At 40.8% G+C, this 23,621-nt stretch overlaps 1 protein-coding gene across 1 annotated transcript; it reads right to left on the bottom strand.

The window, feature by feature from the left end:
• Positions 1-3,225: 3,225 nt before the first annotated feature.
• Positions 3,226-22,967, bottom strand: PAK2 (p21 protein (Cdc42/Rac)-activated kinase 2). The gene is made up of 14 exons (XM_009322876.1): positions 22,793-22,967; positions 17,068-17,168; positions 16,412-16,562; positions 15,492-15,523; positions 15,055-15,162; positions 13,803-13,935; positions 13,033-13,096; positions 12,177-12,225; positions 10,020-10,132; positions 9,401-9,518; positions 7,433-7,532; positions 4,619-4,815; positions 3,922-4,059; positions 3,226-3,389 (listed from the first exon to the last, which is right to left on the bottom strand). The coding sequence occupies exons 1-14, from the start codon at positions 22,965-22,967 to the stop codon at positions 3,303-3,305; spliced, it is 1,566 nt and encodes a 521-aa protein (XP_009321151.1). The 3' UTR covers positions 3,226-3,302.
• Between the last annotated feature and the right edge of the window lie 654 nt (positions 22,968-23,621).

Genomic DNA, 23,621 nt, shown 5'->3' with positions numbered 1-23,621 from the left:
GTGAAGCCTACAATTAGTCTTGTTAACACCTAAGGCAGGTCAAAGTGCACATTCCCAGCACCACGGTTGCTGTTAATGAAAAGCCTGGTTTATTCCATGGTAACAAGAAAATCCCAGGAGTCACATATTCCCTGCACACTTGCAACTCAGCCATAAGCTGCCTGGCTCCGTATACCCAACTAACGACATCATTGTACATTACACTTCATATGCATCACATGCATATTTGATTAGAATCTGACTCAGGATCTTATGCTGGCACCCAAGTGAGAGCAAATCCCAGCACTTTCAGATGCAATCCTTCCCTTATCATCTATTCAAACTCTGGCTGGTCTCTGCCCTAGTGATACAGCAGAGTTGAACAACCCTGCAGCAAGTCTTAAGGACACTGATCTGCTCCCTTCAGGGGAAAAAACACACGGCTTGCATTTTTTTAATCTTGCAGACACATCCAGCTGACATCGTTAGAAAAGCAATGCCTGACCCACTAAAACAAAAGCACAGTACGGCAACCTTCTCCTGGCTCTCCTCTTCTGCCAGCTCCACCTCTGGCCCTGATCTCTGGCAGCAGGGGTTGAGAAACCTCACCACATAACAATAAAAATACTGCGTGGGGAAGGGGAGATGTGGACACTTCTTGACTTCAGAGTTAAACACCATTCCAGGTCACACAGCAAGCGCCGAGATATGTTTTGATGACTTCTGGATTGGGCCAAGTTCTGTGTGCTAAGATGGCTGAAAGTTTGGAAATCATCTCCTAACTAGATTAAATTGGACAAATTTTGTAATACATGTTTTAAACCATTCTTATTCATCAATAAAAGTGAACTAATAAGTTAAAATTACTTATGATTTCATGTTTTTTTATTTTAAAAAACCCTAAATTTATTGCAAGTTATCTTACTGTCTAGATTGTGCCATCCAAAAAAAAAAAAGGGGGGGGAAAAAAAAAGAAAGGAAAAGCTCCCAGTTTAACTTTGGCACAAGGAGTTTCACAAGGTCCATTGCCAGCAACGGACAAAGAGGGAATCATCAGTACAACAGGTTCTTTTCTCAGCCCAGCCTCCTTGCTACTTCATTTGATCAGGAAGCCAGACACACTCAAGCCGGGGCCATCGCCATTACAGTGTTTACAGTGTCCATGGCTCGTAATACATTTTGCCTGGGAAATGCATCTAGATTTACTTGCCTGGAATGAGACACTTCCTTGAATTTAAAACCGTAACTATTCTTATGCTTATAGCTAGAGGGATTTATTCCTGTGATGGAGCAGTTGACATAATTTACCCGACATAAATTTTGACTACCATGCAAGAGCAGAATGCAAGCTGAATTGCAATACTGCAGTGCCCTACACAACAAGGCATCTTGTTGGTACCTGGCCAATTCCTAGAAGCTAATGAGTCGCAGCAGATGCTGGGAGACCCTAGCCCTGCTTCCCCTCCGCAACACAAAGAGCCTCCACCGTTCTGGCCAGCCGCTCTCAGCCAGAAGTTGGTTTTGTCATACCTTGGCTACCAGTCCCCAGAACATAGTTAGCTCTATCGCTATACAAATACAGAAATCATGTGAAAATTACTTCTATCTTCTGCTAGCAATGTTTGTAAAAGCGTGCAAAAAATCTTTATTCAGGGTCCTCTGTCCATACCCAGCCATAACCCTATCCGTCCCAAGTCCTGCCCCACTGGGAATGCAATAAAATCCCACTGAAGTAATGGTTATTCTTTCACAGAATCATTTGGCACATTGTAATTACAGTTGGCTCTTCATTAAACTGCTGGGGAAGTTGAAATGCATAGACTGTAGCACTAGAAGAAGCCGGGGCACAGGCTCTTCTATACTTGCCCCTGGTAACACCCCAAGAACTCAACCACTCAAGTTGCTCACTGTCCTTCAGAGGGAGGCACTTTTTCTTGCATTGAATGTTTGACCTCAGCCATTCTAGCTGGTCCAACGTCTCTACTGAGAAAGGATCAGTGTGACTCATCATGGCTCCTCAGCCTCGAACTAGCCGGTCAAATAAGCCCCATGAATGTCTGATGGCACTGTTCTCCCCGCTCAGCCTTCGTCTTCTCAGAACAGCGCTTTGGCATTTCCAGGTGTTCATAATCTTGTTTGAATCATATCTAAAAAATCCTGTATCTTCAGTGTCCTCAGATCTGATTATTTGTTCTTCTGATTTCATTAGTACAAATGGAGCACATACAAAATCAGAAAAAAATCTGACAACTCCATAGGTTGATGCATTATTTGCTTGGGGAAAAAAATTACAACATATACAAAAATGTATTTGATACAAAGAAGGGAAATGTAAAATAAAAAAGTCAAAGGCACCAGCATAACTTCTAAAGCCCAAGTCAGAGCACAGATACAATACATGTTTTTGAACCACCCCCCACACCAAGCACATTATCCCTTAAGCTTCTGGCCAGCAAGTCTAATGGGGAAAAAAGAGCAGACAGGAAGACAGCTGGAATTTTTTTCTTGCCCTGACTATAGCTGATCATTTGATCATAAATAAAGCATCTGACCCCTACCTACAAATCCATAAACCGACATCCAGACTTGAGCAATCATTAAGTTTCTACAAAGAGGCCACATCTTTGATTAAAAGTCCACAGAGCACAGGCATATGAGAAACAGATGAATACTTCTCTTTCCCCTCTCTCCATATTAATCTTAAAAAGCAAAAAAATCTCAATACATTACGATTTCTTAAGTAGCCAAGTTGTCAATTCTACAGTACAGTAACAGCTAATCCTTAAAAGAAATGACGGGCAAGATGTACCTTCACATTTGTCACACTTGCCGTGAATCTAGTCATATGGGAGCTTACTAGAGTGATTTAAAAGTAAACAGGTAGAGGGAAGGAAGAGGAGAGTGAAAGAGATCAGCAGGTAAAATTAATACTGCTCTCTGAAAGCTTGAATCTGTCATTCAAGTATCGAAAGTACCCAGAAGGGTACAATGAATGGGATCTGTTAAAGCAAAGTCGTTAAAAACCCTTAAAAACCCGGGCACAGTAAGTGGCTTTTCTGGGCTGTCTGAAAAGGAAAAAAAAAAAAAAAAAAAAAGGCCAGTAATTCAGTCCTCAGTTCCTTCTGGAACCCAGACAGGGATCACTAGAGTCACCACAATTTATCTTGGGTGTCTTCTGGATGAGAGTTTCTTCCCTTTTGCAGACGTTTCCCCCCCACCTCAAAATCCCTTCCCTCCCCCCAGAAGTGTAACAATTTCATATATTATAAAGATTTGTAAAATACAAACAAACAAAAAAAAGAATGAAGGCTGTGGCAGTAATGTTAGCGGTTACTCTTCATTGCTTCTTTGGCTGCCAAGATCAGTGGCGTCAAACTAGACAGAGGTTTGGCCAGTTTCAAGAAGGGATGCTGCCAGGAAGAAACAAACACAGTAAATTAGTGAAAGAAAAGGTTTAAAAAGCCAGTAAAAGCCATATATCTACACAGCCCTTTTCATTCCGAGATATGAAAAGCAATGCAAATGCTATCAATGCCCAGCTCCTGAAGGGACAGATCCAGAGCACCTCAAGCCTGATAATCATTCCTCCTTGTCCCAAAAAAGCCTAGGCCTTTCCTTTTCCAGTAATTCACTACAAAGAAGTTTCCTGCTCAAACATCATCTCTCAGTCCCACTCTGCTCACTTCAATGGCTCTATTACAGTAAGTTTGTAAATTGCTGGATGCTTTAGCAGTGGCAGAATGAAGGCACAGATTACTGATGGAAAGACTTCAGAGTACATATTACAATCTTTGATGACTGTAGTTCCTACCAACTGCTCCCCGCTAGAGTCCCCAGAAGAAAACACAAAAAAGAGGATGCCAGTCTACAGCGCAGTTTATCACAGGCTGACCTTACTCGTGGCTTCTGTATCTCAGACTGTGAGAAGAAGCTGACTCTCACCTGTAGCAATTCTTTGGCTGATCCTCTTTTCTCTACATCCATTTCCAAACATCGGTTCAAGAAATCCCGGAATATTGGGGACAGTTTCTCGGGGTTCTGCAGCTCTGGTGTGCCATTAGTTGCTATCAAATATAAAGCCTGTAAAATGAGGAATATTGTATAACCAAGCCAAATCTTTGAAAGAAGCCAAACTGACCTGCCTAGTGGCAATCCCTTAGTCTAGATGAGAAAGGGCTCTGCAGCCTATTTCTCCTCTCCCTGATGAGATGAAAAACTGTAAAAATGCCACAATTACAGGCAGTCATGACCTTTTCTTGCTAGTAGCAAAATAACCTTCAAAATCTTTTGGCAACAGATACATACCTTGACAAATAAAAGATCAGATTCTGACACAAGCAGCATTTTTCATAACCTAATGGATTTACTTTCCCTAAACTATCACAGAAGACTGAGTTCAAAGTCCAATGTTTTAGTTACAAGCAGGTACTCATCTTCTAAACAGAAATATTCAGGGTACGGCTGAATGCAAATTCAAGACAGCTGTCTTCCTTTTGGAGGAATTTTCTTGCACTGCTGAAGCTTGTTGGTTTTTTCGTTTCATTTTCTTTTTAATGTAGATACTATTAATGAACAATTACTGAAAACGTTCATATGGTAAACACCCGCAAACAGTTCTAGCCACATCTGGGCTTCTTACCCTCAGGGGGTTTTCGTTGAGGTACGGGGGTTCTCCTTCCACCATCTCAATAGCCATGATGCCCAGAGACCAGATATCCACCTTAGGGCCGTATGCTTTCCGTGTGACCACTTCAGGAGCCATCCAGTAAGGAGTTCCAACCATAGTGCTGCGCTTGCTCTGCTCTGGGGTGATCTGAGCACAGAAACCAAAGTCGGCTGTAGGATAACAGAATTTTTAAAAGTTAAATTGGTGCACCCCAAGTAAGTGGGCTTCCTAGAAGACTTCTCTATTACTACACATATATTTTACTCCTCTACAATTGAGAGGGACTTGGGGGGGTGTCTCCTTCCTCCCCCCCCATTCTCCATACTACAAAATCCAACGTGCAAGATAGATACAAACCTGAAAGTGTTTAAGCAGGGCAGAATTCTGTGGAATGAAGATAAGGCTTTTTGTCCTCTGGAAAAGGGACACAAGTATTACCCTGTAGAAGAACAGTACTTTGCCCAGTCCTTCCTTCAAGAATCCTAGACTGGTAACAGCCAAAAAAAGTAATCAAGCAGAACACAGAAGGCAAATGTTCTGCACATGGTATGTTATACAGCCTGAACTAGAAAAAACAAATCCACAAACCACAGCTTCTGCCCTGCTAAACAGATTTTATTTGTGCAGCTATCGAGTTCAACATTTCACAGCAATTTGGCCATCAAATACAGGTACTACAGCTGACAGAGACATGGAAACAAGGCTTCAGGTAAGTGAAGTGCTACCCCACTCAGCAGAAGGAACCTGGACAAACAAACCTTTCCACAAGGTAACTACCAAAGAGAACAACCACACTCAAGAAAACGAGAAAAGTCACCTATTCCTATAGCCTTCAGGTGCAGCAGCAATGCATGTTCCATCATGTTACTTTATCCAGCTGCAGCACTCCCACTTCCCAGGCATGTAAAGCATCAATAAGAACACAGTTAAGGCAGGAGACAGATATTACCTTATCATTGACACTAAGTTTGAGAGAGAAAAAGAGAGAGAAAGAGAGAGAGAATTTAAAATTTCAAGTCAATTTTGAAAGTGTTATGCCAAGCAGTGCTAACAAAAGAGCCAGTCATGAAAGTGCTAAGTTGTACCAAGAGGACAATTTAAAAAAAGAACTACTCCCACCCTGATGGTCAAAATGCTGCCTTAAAAAAAACAAAAACAAACAAACAAATAAATCAAACATATCAGAGTCACTGAGTTCCTCACCAGCACTTTTTGGCCTTTATCAAGGTGTCACACTCAACTCAAAGCACAGCTTATTTCAAGGAACACACCGGAGAAGCAACAGCAATGCGTGTGTCCTGACCTACCAACGAGGCCTTCAGCACCATGCCACCAGCAAGAAGAGAAAAAAGACAGGCAAGATGTAGAACCCAGTTTCACCAACCAGTAGTGTGTGTAGGTACGTAGTGGTGACAGGCAGACTGGTATCTCTTACTTCTCCTGTCACCAGTCTCCCAGAAGCCAGACTCCCCCAGAGAAGGGGAAGAGCTTGAAAAGAAGGTGCAACTTTTTCCACCCTCCACCCTAAACAAGTGCTAGAAGCTCTATAATCACACAGCCAAAGAAGAGCTAGTCTCAACACTGATTACAATACCTCCCCTTCATATAGGACATTTTTACAGCTGACTCCTGTTTTCTCCTGTCTCTCCTTCCTCCAATCTCCTGGGGCCGATGCTTCTTTACATAGGGTGCTAACCTTGTCCTTTTGCTACTCTGCTTTGCTTTGACAGCTCTTGCATTTTTGAGCCTTCTCCAGGTAACTCTTCTCAGCCACATCCTCTATTCACTTATCTTCAGCCTCTGAATCCACACAGTTTGTGCACAAACACATCACACCCTTAAAAAAAATAAAACCTCCTATGCAAGCAAGCAGTGCATCCAGCAATGCTGGTAAGCAGATCAGGTTGCTCGTAATCTTTCTTCACACTCCATCTCGTAAACAATATGAGACTGCAAACCATCTAGACTAAGGAATATTGCTGAGACAGATGATTTTCATAGCATTTCAAACTCCTACCCAACTGTAAAAACACCATCCCTTAACTCTTTGGTCGCTTTATGCTTTGCACATTCCTACATACCAAGAAGTCAGATAATGCACCTTTCTCTCAACAGTCCTGACAGCTTTTTCAAGTGGTTTCACATTTTTTTATTGCCACACGCATTTACACACACCAGAAACTGACTTACTGTACACAAGTCCATGCATGCATAACAATTACCTGAAAAGCAAGTAGTTTCTTTTGTCATTTCATGATTATATTAATGAAAGTGTGTTACACTTTCAGTCCAAGAAAAGGAGACCCAGTACAGGCGCAGCATAAGACTAGACTGCAATATAAATGGTTAATAATGCACAATTTTCTTGTTAGTGACCTTCTAATGAAAAGGGCAAAACATTAAAAGCAAGGCATGACAACCTGAAGAGACTAACAAAGCAACTGCAGTTAGCTGCAACTTTTCTCTTGCAATCATTTGCATCTTTGCTTCACTGTATGGTGCCAGTTACTTCATATTTACCAACGTATTCATGTGGCAACAGCTTTGCTTCAACATCCTTCTGGTCTAACACATTCACAGCCTTAGTCTTAAGGCCCTCAGAATTTCAATACCTGCTACTTGCGAGTTATACATTTTATAACACAGAATGAATTTCTATTACTCACAGTCAATAAAAATTCACATCGAATTTCCCTGCCAACTCTCCTTCTACCGATTTACACTCTCTGAGTCAAAGTTTACTGGGAAGGGGAAAACAGAACATTGAAACAATTGTCTGGTACTCACTTAGTTTAACTGATCCATCCATTCCTAACAGCACGTTGTCACTCTTAATGTCTCTGTGGATGACCTGGTTGGCATGCAGGAACTCGAGTGCTTGCAAGCACTGCATGGGAGAAAAAATTTTCAGCATATGTAAACACAATTTGCGTATGTGAACACAAATTCAAAAGCAATGCTTACACCCTCAGCCAGTGCTGAGTGCAAAAATATAACAGGTATTATTTAAAATAACCAGCAGAGGAAGCTCTTGTGCTAAAAAATACTCTCCAGATCTCATGAGGTCAAAAATCATTTAACCATGGAGTTTCTCTGCTATCTTAACAAACCCATAAATTAAACTCCTCGTCACCCAGTCATCACCAAGATGCTCTCAAAAATCCCAGATGTTAATTTGGTACATCCCACAAATTCTACAGAGGAACCATAAAGGATTAAGTGAGAGCTTTTTAACCTGAAGTCTCACCAAGAGGAATTGGTGAAACTTCATTCTCAACATGCATGTAACTTCTCCTACAGTGAAGGCTGTAAAACATCTTCATTATGAAAGTCACTAATACTGTTTTTGCATTGTTTATAGATTAAAACCTTTCACACTAAGTTTCTGCCTAAAAACATAGTGGAATTTACTTTTGCTATTTGAGAATAAAAGACAAAAAAGGTTGTAAGATTTTTCTCTTTTAATATAAGCAGAACATTCACCATTTGCAACTTGGCACGGATGTAGTCCCCAGTGAGTTTTTTGTGTCTTTGTTTGCTTTAGCAAAGTGGCACTGATTTGCAGAATGAAGCATATCTAACATACTGGGCAGCAGAGTTTTGATGAAGTACAATAGTTTAATATTAAGACTTTTTCCTCAGAAAAATTAGTTACTGTTACAGTAAATAGTTACTTTCGGTTCTCTGCTTCTAGCTCTGGTTTCTCAGGAAACCATTACCTGTCCATACACGTTAATGTACATGTTTGCTTTCCATCCCCTCCCTTTCTGTGAGTCATCAAAAGCAGATGTCATGTTGATGTAGTCAAATGGGGTTTTTAAAAGCCTAAGTTTCTCCTGCACAGCAGATAATACAATTACTTCTCCTTCTGCCATAATAAATCAAGACTGAGCTGGATGCTGGCACTCTGACTCAGGGCAGAAACCACTGATAAGTTGTGACATCAGCTATTTTTAACTCTTCCATTTGAAATCTTACTGCAGTCTTAAAATTATTCCAACTACAATCTTCTGAAGAATTATTTTTCTGAGAAATCAATAAAGAAAGCTTAACTGTCACAGAACTATAGATTTCACACACTATGAAAAACATCTAAAATGAGAAGTGATAGTCTGCATCAAATTCATCTTTATTTTAGTACATGTTTCTTAAAGTACTCCTGTTTCATCAGATCCACTTTCACACTCTAAGCAAACACAGTTCCCCTTCTTCCTTCTGGAAAACACTCCAAAGCTTTCAGGCTTTTTTCTTTTTTTTAAATATGTTCACATCTCTACTTTCTACATTACCTATATATGAATACTCAGTTTTCTTTTTGGTGCCTTCGAATATTCTTTGCTAGTCAAAGTTAAAAAAGACATTCTTTCCAGCTGCTGAACTCCTCCATTGCTCTTCCTTGAACTTCAGTCCACATTATTAGTATCTTTCTGTTAACATTGTCAGCAGGACTAGGCAACCCAGGTACCAAACCCAAATTCTTTATTTGCTCCATCACCTAACATTCCCAAACACCCAGCTCAAAAACTGCCATAGCTTTTTTGTGTTACAACTTGCAAACCCCCAATTTTCTGAGTTAAAATAATTTTGTTATTTTCTGTAATTTTAATATTGATTTCTGCTCTCAGTATCATTCATTCTTCCTAACTCAATGGCTCCAACAGCAATTGTTGCAATTAGTCCTAACCTAAGTGTACCATAAAACCTAGGGGAATAGAGTGCATCTTCATTCCTGTACCCATCAACTATAATACTCACCTCTCTGCAAACAGCAGCAATCTGTGCTTCATCCATACATGTTTCTGTGACCACATCTGTTAGTGAGCCTCCAGCTAGATACTCCATCACCACAAACAATTCATCTCCTACGAGGTAACTACAAACAGAAAACGAAAAGCATGCCCGTTTGCCATCAAGAGATTGAGAACTGAAAAATGACTGGTAAGAGTAGGTAAATGAAATGATTCATAAGCACTTCAAGACAAACAGTAAAGAAAGTTAATCTCTGGAAGGTAGCCTGAAATGTAAATGCTGACAATAAAAGCTGCATGCTTCTTACTGCCTAAACAGGCAGGATAACACCCTACATCTCATGCATAACTGTGCATTGCTCCAGCTGTGCTCTTGTCCACCACTGATCCCCAAGTACATATAGCACTGCATTCATGACAGAAGAAGCCTTCTTACTGAATCATCAAGACCATTCCCTATAACAGATTACTTTTTTTCTTTTTTTTTTTTAGATGATAGTCTAAATATAGTCTCATTTGGTTATAAGACCCTTAGGTACAGGAAGCCCGGGTCTGTTTAAGTACATCAAGTTATAACCTCTTGAAACGCTTGGGCATGAAGGAATGAGCCAGCTGTCTGCATTTACCTGTCCAGGAAGTTGACTATGTTGGGGTTCTTTAGCTCCTTCATTACCAAGATCTCATTAATAATCAACTCCTTCTTGGGCTGTTTCTGCAGGTTTATCTGTTTAATAGCAACCTGAACAGGACAAAATAAACCAGCAATCACTCAAACCTGAGTATCAAAACCTTTCGGTCATTCTTAATACAATGAAAAGTTAGAAGAAATTCTGTAACTGGATTAAAGGAGTTTAGCACAGCTTGCAGCTGGCAAGTTATTTATTTATTAGCATACAACTTAAAAGAATGCAACTTGATGAGCATACAATGTGCACCCATAGCCAGTATCATCCTCTTGCAGCTGGAAAGATCCACAAACAATAACAAAGACCAGAACAGACAGCAAAGGAAACGTTCAGGAGGTAAAAAGATACTTGCCCAATTTCATATGAACAAGCCTAAAGCAGAAGAGAATTGCATAGCGACTAAGACAGAAAGTATAGGCCTTCCAAAGCAAGGCAAGGCAATTTGTTTTTCTATATTCTGACCAAATTAGTGTTTGGGTATAAGGAATGCTGGGAGACAGAAGGAATTCCTCTCAAAGCAATTAAGCCAATGAACTATCCCAGAGAGAGAAGGGAAGATAAAGATCTATCTTGTCCAGGAAATAAGCTAACCAGGACAAGTATTCCAGACTTTAAAATAGAGAATTGTCCCAGTTATGTTAGCTACAACACTTTGAGGAGGCAGTTCGGAGTTTTACAAGATAACCTACCCATGAGTCCAAAACCAAACACAAGAACCAATATAATCTTGTAGAAACAAGTGTTATCATATTGCCAAGGGCATTAAAAGGGCACAGAATCACAAAATAACTAAGACTGGAGGGGGCCTCTGGAGGTCATCCGGTCCAATCCCTTGCTTAAAGTACAGCCAACGTGGAGCAGGTTGCTGAGGATCTTGTGCAACTGAGTTTTGAATGGAGATCTCAATGAGCAGATATTCCACAATCTTTCTGGGCTCCTGTCCCATGTTTGATCATCCTGACTGTGAGGGGAAAAAATTTCTAATATCTAACCAGAATTTCCCTTATGGCATTTTTTGTCTGTTACCTCTTGTCCTGCCATTGTGTAGCTCTAAGAGGAGTCTAGCCCCATATTCTCTACACCTTCCCATTAGGGTGCTGAAAACAGCAATAAAATCCTCCTTTGGCCTTCTCTTCTTACCACTGAACAGACCCCATTCTATTCTCAGACATTAAGCACTGAGGAAGCCAGAGTACTGCATCCATTTAATGTGTGAAGACTGCAAGCAATCAACTGTTAGCCCACCTGCCTGGCAAGATGCAGAGGATGTCTAAGAAAGGAACTGGACTACAAAATTTACTCTGCAGTCAGTAAGAGGACACGAAGTACTGCAGTATGTAGAAAGCAAATTAAGAGACAACATATTGAGATGATTGAAAGGTTTACGTTTTATCAAGATGTGGTACTCCACTGCAGTACTGGTAAATGTGGTTACTGTTGAAATGGCAATTACTTATCAGTGACCTAAGGAATGGCTACTTCCAGACATTTAAAGGAAAATTAAGGAAATCTGAATTTAAAGAGAAGCAAATAATTTCTAAAATTTTTAGTCCCAGGAACCAGAGATGACCACTGGATGACAAGCATGCAGAGTATTGCTGATGTCATCAACTTCACCAGGTGAGTTTGGAGACATCAAGGAGTAAAAGCAAAGAGCAGGATGTGGAGAAAGCATTCTAACTAGAACAAAGAATCATACGGGGCAAGCTGTTTCCATACAGATAGGCCCATCCATCACCTCTACTGAGACAGGACTAGAGAACAAGCACGCAAAGACTAAACAAAGTTTTATTTCTGAAAACGCACAACACCATTGCCCGCAATTCTTGAAGGATAAACTGTTTTCAAAAGCCATTTCCGGAACACCTCGCTCCCTCTGCTTTTCAGCAGAAAGACAAAACTCTATTTTTAGCTTTCATCATCTGATTACTACAGAACAAGGCACACACTGTTACAAATGACTATGACAAACATTCTTCTGAGAGGTGACAGCAGAGATGGGAGCCACAGAAAGAAATCTAGTCAAATCATTTCGGCCACCTACAGAACATTTATACAGGAAAAGTATTTTCATTGCAATGAACACAGAAATCTTACCTCCTGCCCCGTTGCCACATCAATAGCTGTGAAAACCGTACCTGAAGCCCTGTGAAGAAAAACGTTACAGCCAGTTGCACCTCTCTATGTAACAAACATGCACGTGAACAGACAAATCACAAACACAAAATTGTGTCAGCTCTCGATGTTGCAAGAGCTTTATCAAAAAGAAGGCTATTAAAAGTAAGTGGTATCATAGAAATGCCAGTCAGTTCACACAAAACAAACTAAATTACAAATACGCTCTCTTCTGACACCAACTATGCCTCCTGCATTCAGGATGTCTAAGCCCCCAGAGCTTGTGCTGCTTCCTATGGTCAGATAAGCTGGGCAGACCTTTCTGTGTTAGGTATTACTTTTCATTTTCCCCCAGGGGAAGCCCGCCCACAAACGCACACAGACCTATTTGGAAAGTATACAATAGGAGTTAGGCATATATATAATCAAAGCTGGAAAAGCTAGAACTTGTATATACTTTTTTCTCAGAAGGATTCAGAGGACCACTAGAATAACTTAGTCAAGGCAGTATTGTTAGCTTCGTACACAGAAAGCATTCTGATGTGCCCTCATGCTATTCAGCAGTCATATTACAAAACGGATGAACACATCTTACCGGGAAAGGAGAGGACTAGATACACCCACAGAGAAGTTACAGAGCTACGCTTTCGCATTAAAAGACACAATTCAGAATGTCCACCACTGTGTAAAGCCTTCACCACCTGTTTATCACTGCTTAATACAGCCAACATTTCTGCCTGTTTCAGTAAGTGGTGGCTATGTGACAGCATCAGATAGAGAACAGTACACCGCTTTTAACACTGGCTCACTGGGAGTAAAAGATGGGGTGAACACTTACCCCTGCCCGATTTTTTCATATCTGGTGTATTTTTTCTTGGGATCTCCTATGCTCACAATAGTGCCTAAAAAAAAACAAATAAAAAAGTCAACCCTGCTGTCTCCCTTTAGTAGGGCTGGCCTCGCCAAGATACCTCCAAGAGTGGGTCAGCTCAAGTAGTAAAGGCTGATGCATGAACAGCCAAAGCTTCCTGATTCAGTTCTAGTCCCAAATGGCCCAACTTCAGACAATCATTATGCTAGGTTATTATGCAATCATTATACTTCAGACAATCACTATACTCTTAACGAGACAGATCACGTCATCTCCCCTAGTATCTCAATTTAATTATAGTCTTCTGTGTAGCAAAACCCAGTATGAGGTTATGACAAGTCCATTAGCTTAGCCCAGTCCGGAAACTAGTCAGTTCTCGACTTAAGCACAGGAACATTAGTATGGTGAAAAATTATCTTCAAGATGATTATGGAACAAGCAACAGCAGAAACTATTTTGTGCTATTATGGTTGTATTATACACGCAGATCACATTATCACAACTGAAATTCAATCCAAAAAACCTGTTCTACAATTTTTTTTTTTACCCAATAGGGCTTTGAAGCATATAAATCGGCAAAACTTCTGAATGCAGCTCTCTCAGCTACTGCCTGACACAAAACCAATCAAGCACAGTATTCACACAACCCTTACACAAAAAATAAGGACGAGGGCAAAAACTTAATATTCTTCCCCCAGTCCTAAAGCCTTTGTTTATCTGAAATAAAAAAAACCTACGTAGTTTTTCCATGATCTCTTCATCCGACATTTTGGTCTTCTTTTTCTGCTTATCACCTGATTTCGTCGCACTGTCAACAGAAGTGTCACTGGCTGGTGCAGGGATGGGGTCAATTACAGACCGTGTATAAATCTGTTAAGAGAGACCATTTACCTGAGCATTTTCTTTGCAATCATTGACCTTCAGGTGAAAACAATCACAGCTCTTCAAAGATCCCTAAGCACCAATTTACATAACAGGTTGGAGGCAGAAATTAGACCTAAGAAACATTAAAGTCCAGTAAGTCAAGATGCTGGCAACCATACTGACCTCTGAAAGACAGACCCAGGCACCTCCTGAACAGAGTGGATGCTAGGAGATTAACTTCCACAGACAGACGTTTTGTGGGTTTTCTACCTGATTATCCTTTACAACCCATGCTAGTTAACAGAACAGAAATCACTCTTTAACAGTGAGATCAACTACTACTAAGATCTAAAGGAAAAAGATTCATGCTTCGCCATGAAAAGAAGCATGAGACTCTCAGAATTTTCCCAGTTGCCCCCAATTTAGGGGATTTTTTGGAGCTTTATTTAATTTCCTCCTGAGCTGTTCACAGACATACACAGCTACTCTAGAAATATCAAACTGTAGACCTGTCACATTTTATATGTCTACATACCCAGAGTGGGCAATTATAAAGCAGTATCACTTGACAAATAAACACAATTCACATTTGCACTGCTGGAGCAAGAATAAGTGGGCAACAGAGCGGCAAAATGTACACCTACCACAGTCAAAAGAATGAGCTGGAGTAAGTGTGATCCCTGGGACATTATTAACAAGGTCTGTAGTTCAGGACGACTACACTAAAACTTAATGAACAACTTCTTAAGCATTTAACTTTTCATGTAACGCTGATGACTTTGTGAGTGAATAAGCTTTCAAATTTTAAATTTTAATTGTTTTGGGTTTAGGTAGTATATTTGGTGAGGCTATCACACTGCAATCAAATAAAATTAAGAAAATCACATACACTACACTTGTACCACTGTACTGTGCAAAGTTACAGAAACTAGCTATAATTTTTTAGGACTAAAAAGCCTCGTCCTTGCATGCTGGGTTGAAGGATAAGCATAACTGGATACCTTCAACACAAGCCGACAAGCAGCTCATTGCACAAATATAACACTTTGCTACAAAACAGAACTAGAAGAAGTTCTGCAATACTGAGAAATGCAGGTCTGCACTATAAATTTTACAGCTGCTCACCGATTTTGTGTGATCTGGCCGTGGGGCAATAACAGGAGGAGGAGCTTCTTCATCATCTTCATCATCATCTGCCACAGCTGTTGATGGTTCTGAACCTTTGGCGTTGGTCTACATTTTTACCAAAGTTAAAAAAAAAAAAATTGTCTCCCCCACAGTGTAAAGACTTGCTTTTCCCCACACACACACGAAGGCAAAAGAATTCTTACTGATGTCAAAAGAAAAGGATAGGTTGAGTGGTTTAAGTGCCCTATTACATTTTATTACGAGACTCAAATACTATTGCTCCAGTGAAATATGCTCTGTTCACCCCTCAGTTTATTTTTTTGTTCCACAAAAAATTCTCATTTTGTTTTATACGGCAAGGTTCAGTATATAACAAATACAGAAGACCTGAACTTGCATGTGCCTAAGATATAAAGAACAGTAAACACACTCACCGTTGGTGTTCCTGAAGGGAAACCATCTTTTTCTAAATAGGACAAATAGCAGAATACATAAAATCATCAGAAAAAGAATAAAAAGTGACCTTTACAGAGTAAAGAACACAGACTGCTTTGGAGATTTTTTTTTTTCATCTCTCAGAAAGCAAAATTTCATGGTCACAAATGAGAGAAACCAGTATTGCACTGTAAGACCATGCAGAAGGAAGCTGTAAGTTTCTGAAATCCTCCTCTAAGGGTAGGCAAACCCACTCATTTCCCAACTTGCTCTTCACCTGAGTACCCACACACATTTTTCCAAGTTGAGCACTGCTCGTCACACTTATATGTTCTGTCTTACTGAGATGTGAAATCAGGATCAAACGGATATTGCTGTTCCCTTAGCAGTATCTTGAATCAAGGATGAAATACTACAAAGCCTTATTACTAAGCTGTTTTCAGAAATAATTTGGAAGAAAACTAGGTAAAACTGCATCTGTTGATAGGACAGCCATTCTCTCAGCCCCCCCACATAGCTCCCCATCTAGGAGCCACAACTTATTTTGCATCTTTGATGTCACCACATGGTGACATCAAGTTCACAGATAGATGTTTCAGCCACAGAGAGGAGGAGCGAGGTCTCCAGCACAAAACCAATTAATCACAGTCTCAGAGCCCCAGCTTCATAAACACAGCCCATTAAAGTTAATTTTGAATTATCCGGTTCCATTTCTTCCCCTCTCCACTTAAAACAGGAAATAACTGGACAAAGCCAGTTTCCAGTAAGTTTTAAATCCATCTTCAAATATTTGTTCCTCATTGAAAAGTAGCTTGCTCTTTCAGCATTTGAATCTGATTTATTATTCTGAAAGAGAGGAAGACTGTGTTCCAAATACCCAGCTCCTCTTCAATAGGTCTTGCACACACTTGGATCTCACCTGGAGCAGAAAAACTCAGATACTTCTGTTTTGCTGTGTCTTTGGAGTCGTAGAATTTCAGCACATCTAGTACCGCCTGGGGGTTTTTCTTCTGTTCTAGCTTCGTGATATTTGAGGTCTGAAGCAACCGAGCCCATTGCTCTGGCATTCCCTGAAAAAACAGGCTATTCCTTCTAGTATTTTAAAGATTTTTAAAAAGCAGAACAAATTTCTTTCCTCTATAAAAAGCATAACACACACAGCCTTAAACACATGAACAAGTAGGATGGGGTTTTAATGGGGAGCCATATGTCCATAAGCGACACAAATCACTGTGCCAACATGACACCACCTCTTTCAGGTGATTAAGCCGGATGTTTGGGAATACAAAAGCGCTCAACAGAACCATTGTTACCCACTAATGAAAGTAAACTGAAGAGGGTTTCTCAGGGAAGGCTCTCCCAGGTGACACAAAGCATCAGATCTGACATTTACACTGCAGAAATACTAACAGGTCACAGTCTCATTACTCTGCGTGCTGTACAAATGCACAGTAAAATTATTTCTTTGATAAAAACAAAGACTAACTTGCACTTTATTCTAAAACATTGCAACGGCTTCACTACAGCATTGACCCACGGCCGTTTTCTGAGCAACTCCGAGGCAGATATACTTACAGTGAACTCTCCAGTAACAGCATCAAAGCCAACATGGATGGTATGCTCAAAATCTGATGGTGGGGAGATTTCTGGCCTTTCCTTTTCCTTCTTCTTGCTTCCTGAAAAAGACGTTCAAAGATCTACTGAGCAAAGATTTAAAGTCCTATTGTCTCCATTTAATAGAATCAATCCAAGCATCCTACAACAGTTAGGATGAATGTAACCATTATTCTGTTTACTGGATGGAGGTGTTTACATACGCAGCACAGTGATTTGATATTTTGAAGTTGGTATAGACTTCACGTAAGAATCAACAATTTGTTCCATTCAAATCATTTATACTATGGTAGCAAGCAAGCAAACAAGAGATTAAGAGCACCAGAGTGCAAGGACCTCTGTTGAGCATATGAAATGTTTACAATGCAAAAAAGGACATTTTAATATGGATTAATAACAACACCAAAGACAACTTCATTTCAGCCTCAAGTTCACCCTAAAGACCGTTAAAACTCAGTTGCCTCACTGCTTCAATTCAAGGTAATTAATGCAAACTAGGACTTCCTGTGATGAAGATAAGAGTTTATAGCCTCAGAGCAATTACCTAATTTAAATTAAAAGGGCGGTGGGGGAAGCAAGCATAATAAGTACCAGAAGCAGGTACAGATAATGAGAAGGACTATGTGCACAATCCAACCTAGATTCAATTAAATTTGTAAGATGTTTTATAATGCCTGGGCCTTGGGTTTTTTTGTTTTTTATTTTTTCTGACAAAGAGAAAAAAAATTAAAATGGTAGACAATTTGTAGTTAAATCTAAATATAAAATACACCATTCTGTTCCCTTTACTCAGAAAAGGTTCGGAGTTAAGTTGGAAGGTTTCAGGAACCTGTTTTCTTGTTCTTGAAAAAAAGCCCGAGCCCTGGTTTCTTTCCCTGCCAGAGCAGAGGAAGTGTACTTGCTGTTTGCTCTCCAGGTAGAAAGATGATGCTCCAGGCCTCATCTCATGGCCCTCTGCTGAAAGGCAGAGAGGCCTGTCAGTGAGCTGTAGAGCATGTCTAACCTGATACCAAGAAAACCACATGTCTAATCCTAGGAACGCCTGTGGGCTCGCAGAGCATATAGCTGAATCAGCTGCATTACAGCTGCATGAAGCTGCATATTATAGCATGCATGAAGCCAGCAAGAATGCCATAGTGCTCATAACCACAAAGGAAAGCAGCACACCATTTTGCAATCTAACTTGATTTCCATTTTACATTTGTATGTTAAAAAAAAAAAGTTTTTTGCTTCATTTTTAAATTCATCTTAAAACTAAAAGTCATGTAATTTCAGTACAGAAAAAGAGCAGCTAAAACAGCACCCTTTTCATTACTACATGGTAAAAAGCTACTGAACACGGGGCAAGCATAGCTGGTGCTGCTCAGAGCCAGAGAATCCATCTGAAATTCCCTCACACTGGCGGGAAAGGAAGGACGGAGAGCCGAGGACAATACTTACAAATGAAAAGCCATGTGGGCTGCCGCCAGCTGAACAATGCAGTGGAAAGACACGGCTATTATAAACAGGATATCTTTAATATGGCTGCACAGGTCAGAGCCAAAAAGCAAACGGACTGTCAAATGTTCTCATTATCATCGTTCAGTCACAGGACAGGAGAAACTTGCTTATGTGAAAACCTTTAAGGAAAGTACTGTTTCTTCCCAATCTCTTGCAGCTGTTTATGTGAAAGCAAGGGGGTGGGGTAAGTTTTATTCCTCAGGAAGGTTCCTGCTCAGGAGCACTTGACATCTAGGGAACAGGAGCTGGTGCTCAAACCCTCCAGCATGTGCTGCGCAAATAAACCCGCTCCTTCCAAAAATACACACATCTTATTAGTAGGCTAGGCAAAGAGACTACAAATCACTCCTCTGCCCACAGGAACAGCACATCAGAGCAGCACTTCAAACAGATGCAAGCAGCAAGCTTCAGTCAAGAGGCAAGTCCCGTGAGTCATGTGTTGGCAGGATGTATTCGAGGCTCTGCGAACAAGGCCACTGTGAGGCCATGCTGCTTTTCAACCTCTGATTATGTTTGCAACACAGTTCTGTATTTAAATGGGAATCCCTTTAATAAATGGCAATGCTTGTTTCAAACCATTAGTGAATCTAAGATGTGGTTCCTTGGCCCTGCAAAGACAGCAGCACACAGTCCCCCCGTTCCCAGGAGGGGGAAGACACAGGTCCTTCAGAAGGATTCAGAGAATTGGAGAACTGCTTTGTCTGATTAAGAAAGTGCCTCAAATAGTTGGGCTCTTCTCTTCCCCAAATGAAGCCACAGGCACTCAGCAAGGCATCACCCAAGGTACTTCACACACCCTCCTGCATAGTAACCCAGCCTCGAGCATCCCTCACTCCCCACCAGTGTGTGAGCCTACGGTGTGCTCTGGCCAACCTCCATACAAAGCAAGAAACACAGATGTTTCTCAACAGCCTGGTCATAGTAGCTAGATGACTCCAGATGGTATGCTTTGAGTTACTGAACCGCAGCTGAAACCACACAGAAATCTGCCCTGAGCCGGCACTCTTGAGCATGTCACATGCATGATCCCGGGTCCTGGGCGATGCCCCACAGGACCTCCTTTTATAAGTTCTGCTCAAAGACAAACATTTCTTGGTTTAGGGGACTATTTTAAAGCTTTCCAAAAAGCACACGCAGGTTTCATTTGACTTCAGAAGTCTAGCCAAGGAAATTCACGGCAATTAAGTACTCTAGTAAAAAGATGACTATCACTTCATTTATCCTAAACAATGGAACTAGGGGGAAAAAACCTCCATGACTAGGTCATTAAATAATCCCTTCAAACTCTTAGGATTATTTCAGCACAGAACTAGCTCAGACTTGGGGCAGAAACTCTGCATTTGCTAAACCTCACCGTCTGCAGCGAGTCCCCCAAAGCATACCACCTCCCCAACGCCATCTCCTAAGCTAGAGAAACCTCGCTGCAGAGCTGTGGCAACAGATATGATGAAGCTGGCCAGGAGGGACCTTGCAAAATCATACGGACAAAGATCTGCAGAACAAAGCCAAACAACATTATCCAGTAACAAGTGGATACCCCAGGTTGACAGACTATTTTGCATATAGTCCCAATATATTTTTAAAATCCAAGCAGGAAGTTAATATTTCTGTAAAGCTTCCCAGCAGCAGAATTAAAAAAAAAAAAAAAATAAATTTAAATGGGCATTTCTGGTGAGGGTGCGCCTCAGCCATGCTAATGAGCAAAACAACTAACATCTGACTATTGCTTTAGTGCCAGAAAGTCACAGTGTCCGTTTATGTTCTGCTTACATTTGACAGCCAGTTTTGCAGTCTTGAGGTCCGAAAACATTTCTTTGGATGTCTACATTATCCTTGCTGCAGGTCAACTGATTGACAAGTTTTTTTCCAAATTTAAAAAAAAGGCAAATTTTCAGGGAGTTTCTTTACACTAGATAATTCAGTTACCATTTTTCCTAACTACATTATCTTGCCATGCAGTAAAACCTTCTGCTTTTTTTCAGAAGGACATTACTTCAAATACTTTTTAACATCTAGAAAAGATAAACTGACACCATTTTCTCTAAAATGTACTTTTCTCAGCAGAAATTATTTCTTCCATTTTTAGTTTGCATCACTAAATATCAGTAGGTATACAGACACATGCTAAACAAGTATGCAGATTAATTTCCATAAATTCGGTACACATCAGTATTTACAGAGTGGTCTGAATAAGCTTAAGTAATGGGACTCCAAAGCTATTTCAGATGAGCCAATACAGCTTTAGACAAGTCTTCAACCACCTCCCCAGCCATTTCAGCAACGAACAAACCTGCCATCAAGATGGAAAGAGGAAACGTCCAAGGAGAAGTAAAGGCGCTATAAAATGTCACAAAGCTCTCCAGCTGTGCTGCACCCACTTGCATTCATAATTTGTTTCACACCACAAGCAAGTTTTACACAATATTACTAATTCAGAGCAAGGAAAAAATCTTCCTTCATGTGGGGTTTACAGTCTACTTCATTATATCCCTGTTTGTAAAGAAGGGCCACAAATGCTCTGATGAACGATCAATGCAACAGCATAATGACAAGTGCCATCCCAGCTCCTAAACCGTTCTCCTAGTCTGAAGATGGACAGATTTGATCCTTCCACTAGATTTTCTTGCAGCACTCACCACAACAATTTCTAGGCAGTTTCTCCCATGACCAACGATATAATAGTAAAACACCAGTTTCTACAGTATTGAAGGGCTAAGCTAGAACCTGCTCCAGACACATGGCCCTACATCTAGCTGACAGCACCCAGATTTACCACCTTCATCAACCTCAGAGGCCTGGAGTCTCTCTTGGGGTGCTGCCACCAACCTGTAGTAGCTTCTCACATTCTCCTTACCTCTTTAAGGATCTTATCCTTGCCAGAAAAAAGACCACTACTGCAATTGCTGTAATCCAGCCATGGACAGTTATTTCACAATAAATGACCTTGTGAAATAACTATTCTGCTTCCAAAAGCTACACTGGCCAAATCTTTCCATCCTCCGAAAAGGAAAACACGCCCACCGTTCAGAGCAGAAACTCTGCCAGATCGTGGAAAGCCCGATCTTCAGAATACAGGGAAGCCTGCCTCTAGCGTTTGTCCCCAGGGTTAGGCATGGCTGCAGAGGGACTGCTCACACAGCTGAGCAAGAATAAAAAACAGCCCTGGGGAAAATACTTAGCCAAACGAATAAATAACCAGAGGAGCAAAGTCTCTTGAAACAGTCAAACCTGTATCAGCATGACTGGACCAGTCCTGCCCAGCACATCAGCAATGAGGCACAGGAAGCCAAGAGCAGAACTAGAAGACATTAAGAGCAGCAGGGTCTTCCCCTTGTACATCTTAATATTAATGACAAAAATGCTAACTGGTAGAGATTAATAAAATGCATAGCAGGGTCAGGTCAGGCTTATAAGTCCCTGCGCAGTTTTACCGTACCAGATGTTAGAAGATGTTTCTACCTATGCACTTTTTCGTTGCACATGGATACAGACATCCTGGAGAACCAGGATCAGGGCTCCAGTACTGTACATACATTCATCATGAAGAAAAGAGGACAGAAACAAAGCACAAACACAGTCTAGTTTCATTACAGCAATTTTTTCTCAGAAATAATCCTTGTTTACAGCAATCCAGGTTTTTCCCCCACTAGTAATTAAACCTAACAGTGCAGTTACACAGGCAGAGGGACTTAATTTTTCTCAATTCCCCTTCATGCACACTGCACCCTTCCCACTATTTCTTTACTACCTTTTTTCCTCCTCAAGGTACCACATAAGTGGTCATCAACATGAAGTACCTTCCAAAACAGCTGGATGCTCAGTTTAAACTACAAATCTGCATTTAGCATAGCAAAATGCTAAGTAATACGATACCCAGGAATCACAAACATTTATTAGGGTTGTTTGGAAATGCATTACTTTAAACTGGGCAGCAAACATGAGAAGCAATAGGTGGTGGTTTTCCTCAGTGAGCTATTTAATTTTTCTTACTTAGCATTTCATCTTCAAACATCCCAGTGCAAACAGAAAGAACATCTCAGCTCATTGAACACACATCCAACTTTCAACACTTCCTCCAATCCCCTACACTTGGACAGGCTGGACTCAAATGTCTAAAGCGCTACAAAAACTTACAAAAAGAGTAAAGGAATAAAAGTAGTAACCTTGGAAAATACAGGCATCTTACCTTTTTCAGTGCTAGAGAATATGGAGATGATTTTATTCCTAGGTTTTCTCTCTTCTGGTACAGAGGGCAGGGGTTTCAAGCTGTGGTTGGCAGACAACTGGTCTTTGCCCCCTGTACTGCTCATCCGGACAGGAGGAGCTGGTGGCTTGTCTTCCAGTTCTCCGTTGTCAGACATGGTTCTCAATAGCTAGTGAAAGCACTGAAATAGAAATATTTGTTTTAACATAGGAAGAGAGCATAGAATACATAAATGTAGCATTTCTTCTGTTGGCCAACAGGGAAAGGAACTCGGCAAGCACTTGCACTGGCAGACACTGATGTCTCCGCCAAAGGAAGCGGATCTCTTCCTCGCTCCCGCTTCTGGGCCACCCATTCATTTGGGCCAGCAGCAGCATTTGTGGGATGGAGTGACAAAGTTTTCCAGTGACAAAACTAACCCAGTCAAAAAGAACAGTCAGTTATAATGTGAACCAGTTCCCAGGTCTGGTTCACTATCTGTTCACGCAAAGGTTGCATACGTGAAAAGGACAGGGCATAAGTAAGGGCATAAGTACAATTTCTTTTAGGGGTAGCTCTAGCCCAAAGAGCTTCATGCTCTAGAGTCAAACTCCTGTAAAAGTCTTAGATGCTTTCCTTCTTGTCATTTATCAGACAAGATCTTGGGGAAAAAAGAATAGCTTATGTTTATAAGTCATAATTCAGCACACTGTCCACATCAAGTTGTATTAAGAATATCTCTACCCAAATTATGCAGCCTACATGGGACTAAGATCCACTGGATGCATTCCACTTCTGAATGAGGACTTGCATTGCTTCAGCACTTTGTGCC

Source organism: Pygoscelis adeliae, unplaced genomic scaffold (assembly GCF_000699105.1).
Source record: "Pygoscelis adeliae isolate BGI_AS28 unplaced genomic scaffold, ASM69910v1 Scaffold554, whole genome shotgun sequence".
Taxonomy (NCBI): domain Eukaryota; kingdom Metazoa; phylum Chordata; class Aves; order Sphenisciformes; family Spheniscidae; genus Pygoscelis; species Pygoscelis adeliae.
Note: the sequence above shows the minus strand (reverse complement) of the source record. Positions and strands in the feature narration are given on the sequence as shown.

Excerpts from the sequence above, each read along its gene's own strand:
- PAK2 (XM_009322876.1), bottom strand. The coding sequence starts at position 22,967 with ATGTCTGACAACGGAGAACTGGAAGACAAGCCACCAGCTCCTCCTGTC. Across the intron at positions 15,163-15,491 it reads TCCCTTCAGGAACACCAACG|ACCAACGCCAAAGGTTCAGA; the intron begins GTGAGTGTGTTT and ends GTAAAAATGTAG. Across the intron at positions 4,816-7,432 it reads GGATGGATCAGTTAAACTAA|CCGACTTTGGTTTCTGTGCT; the intron begins GTGAGTACCAGA and ends GTTATCCTACAG.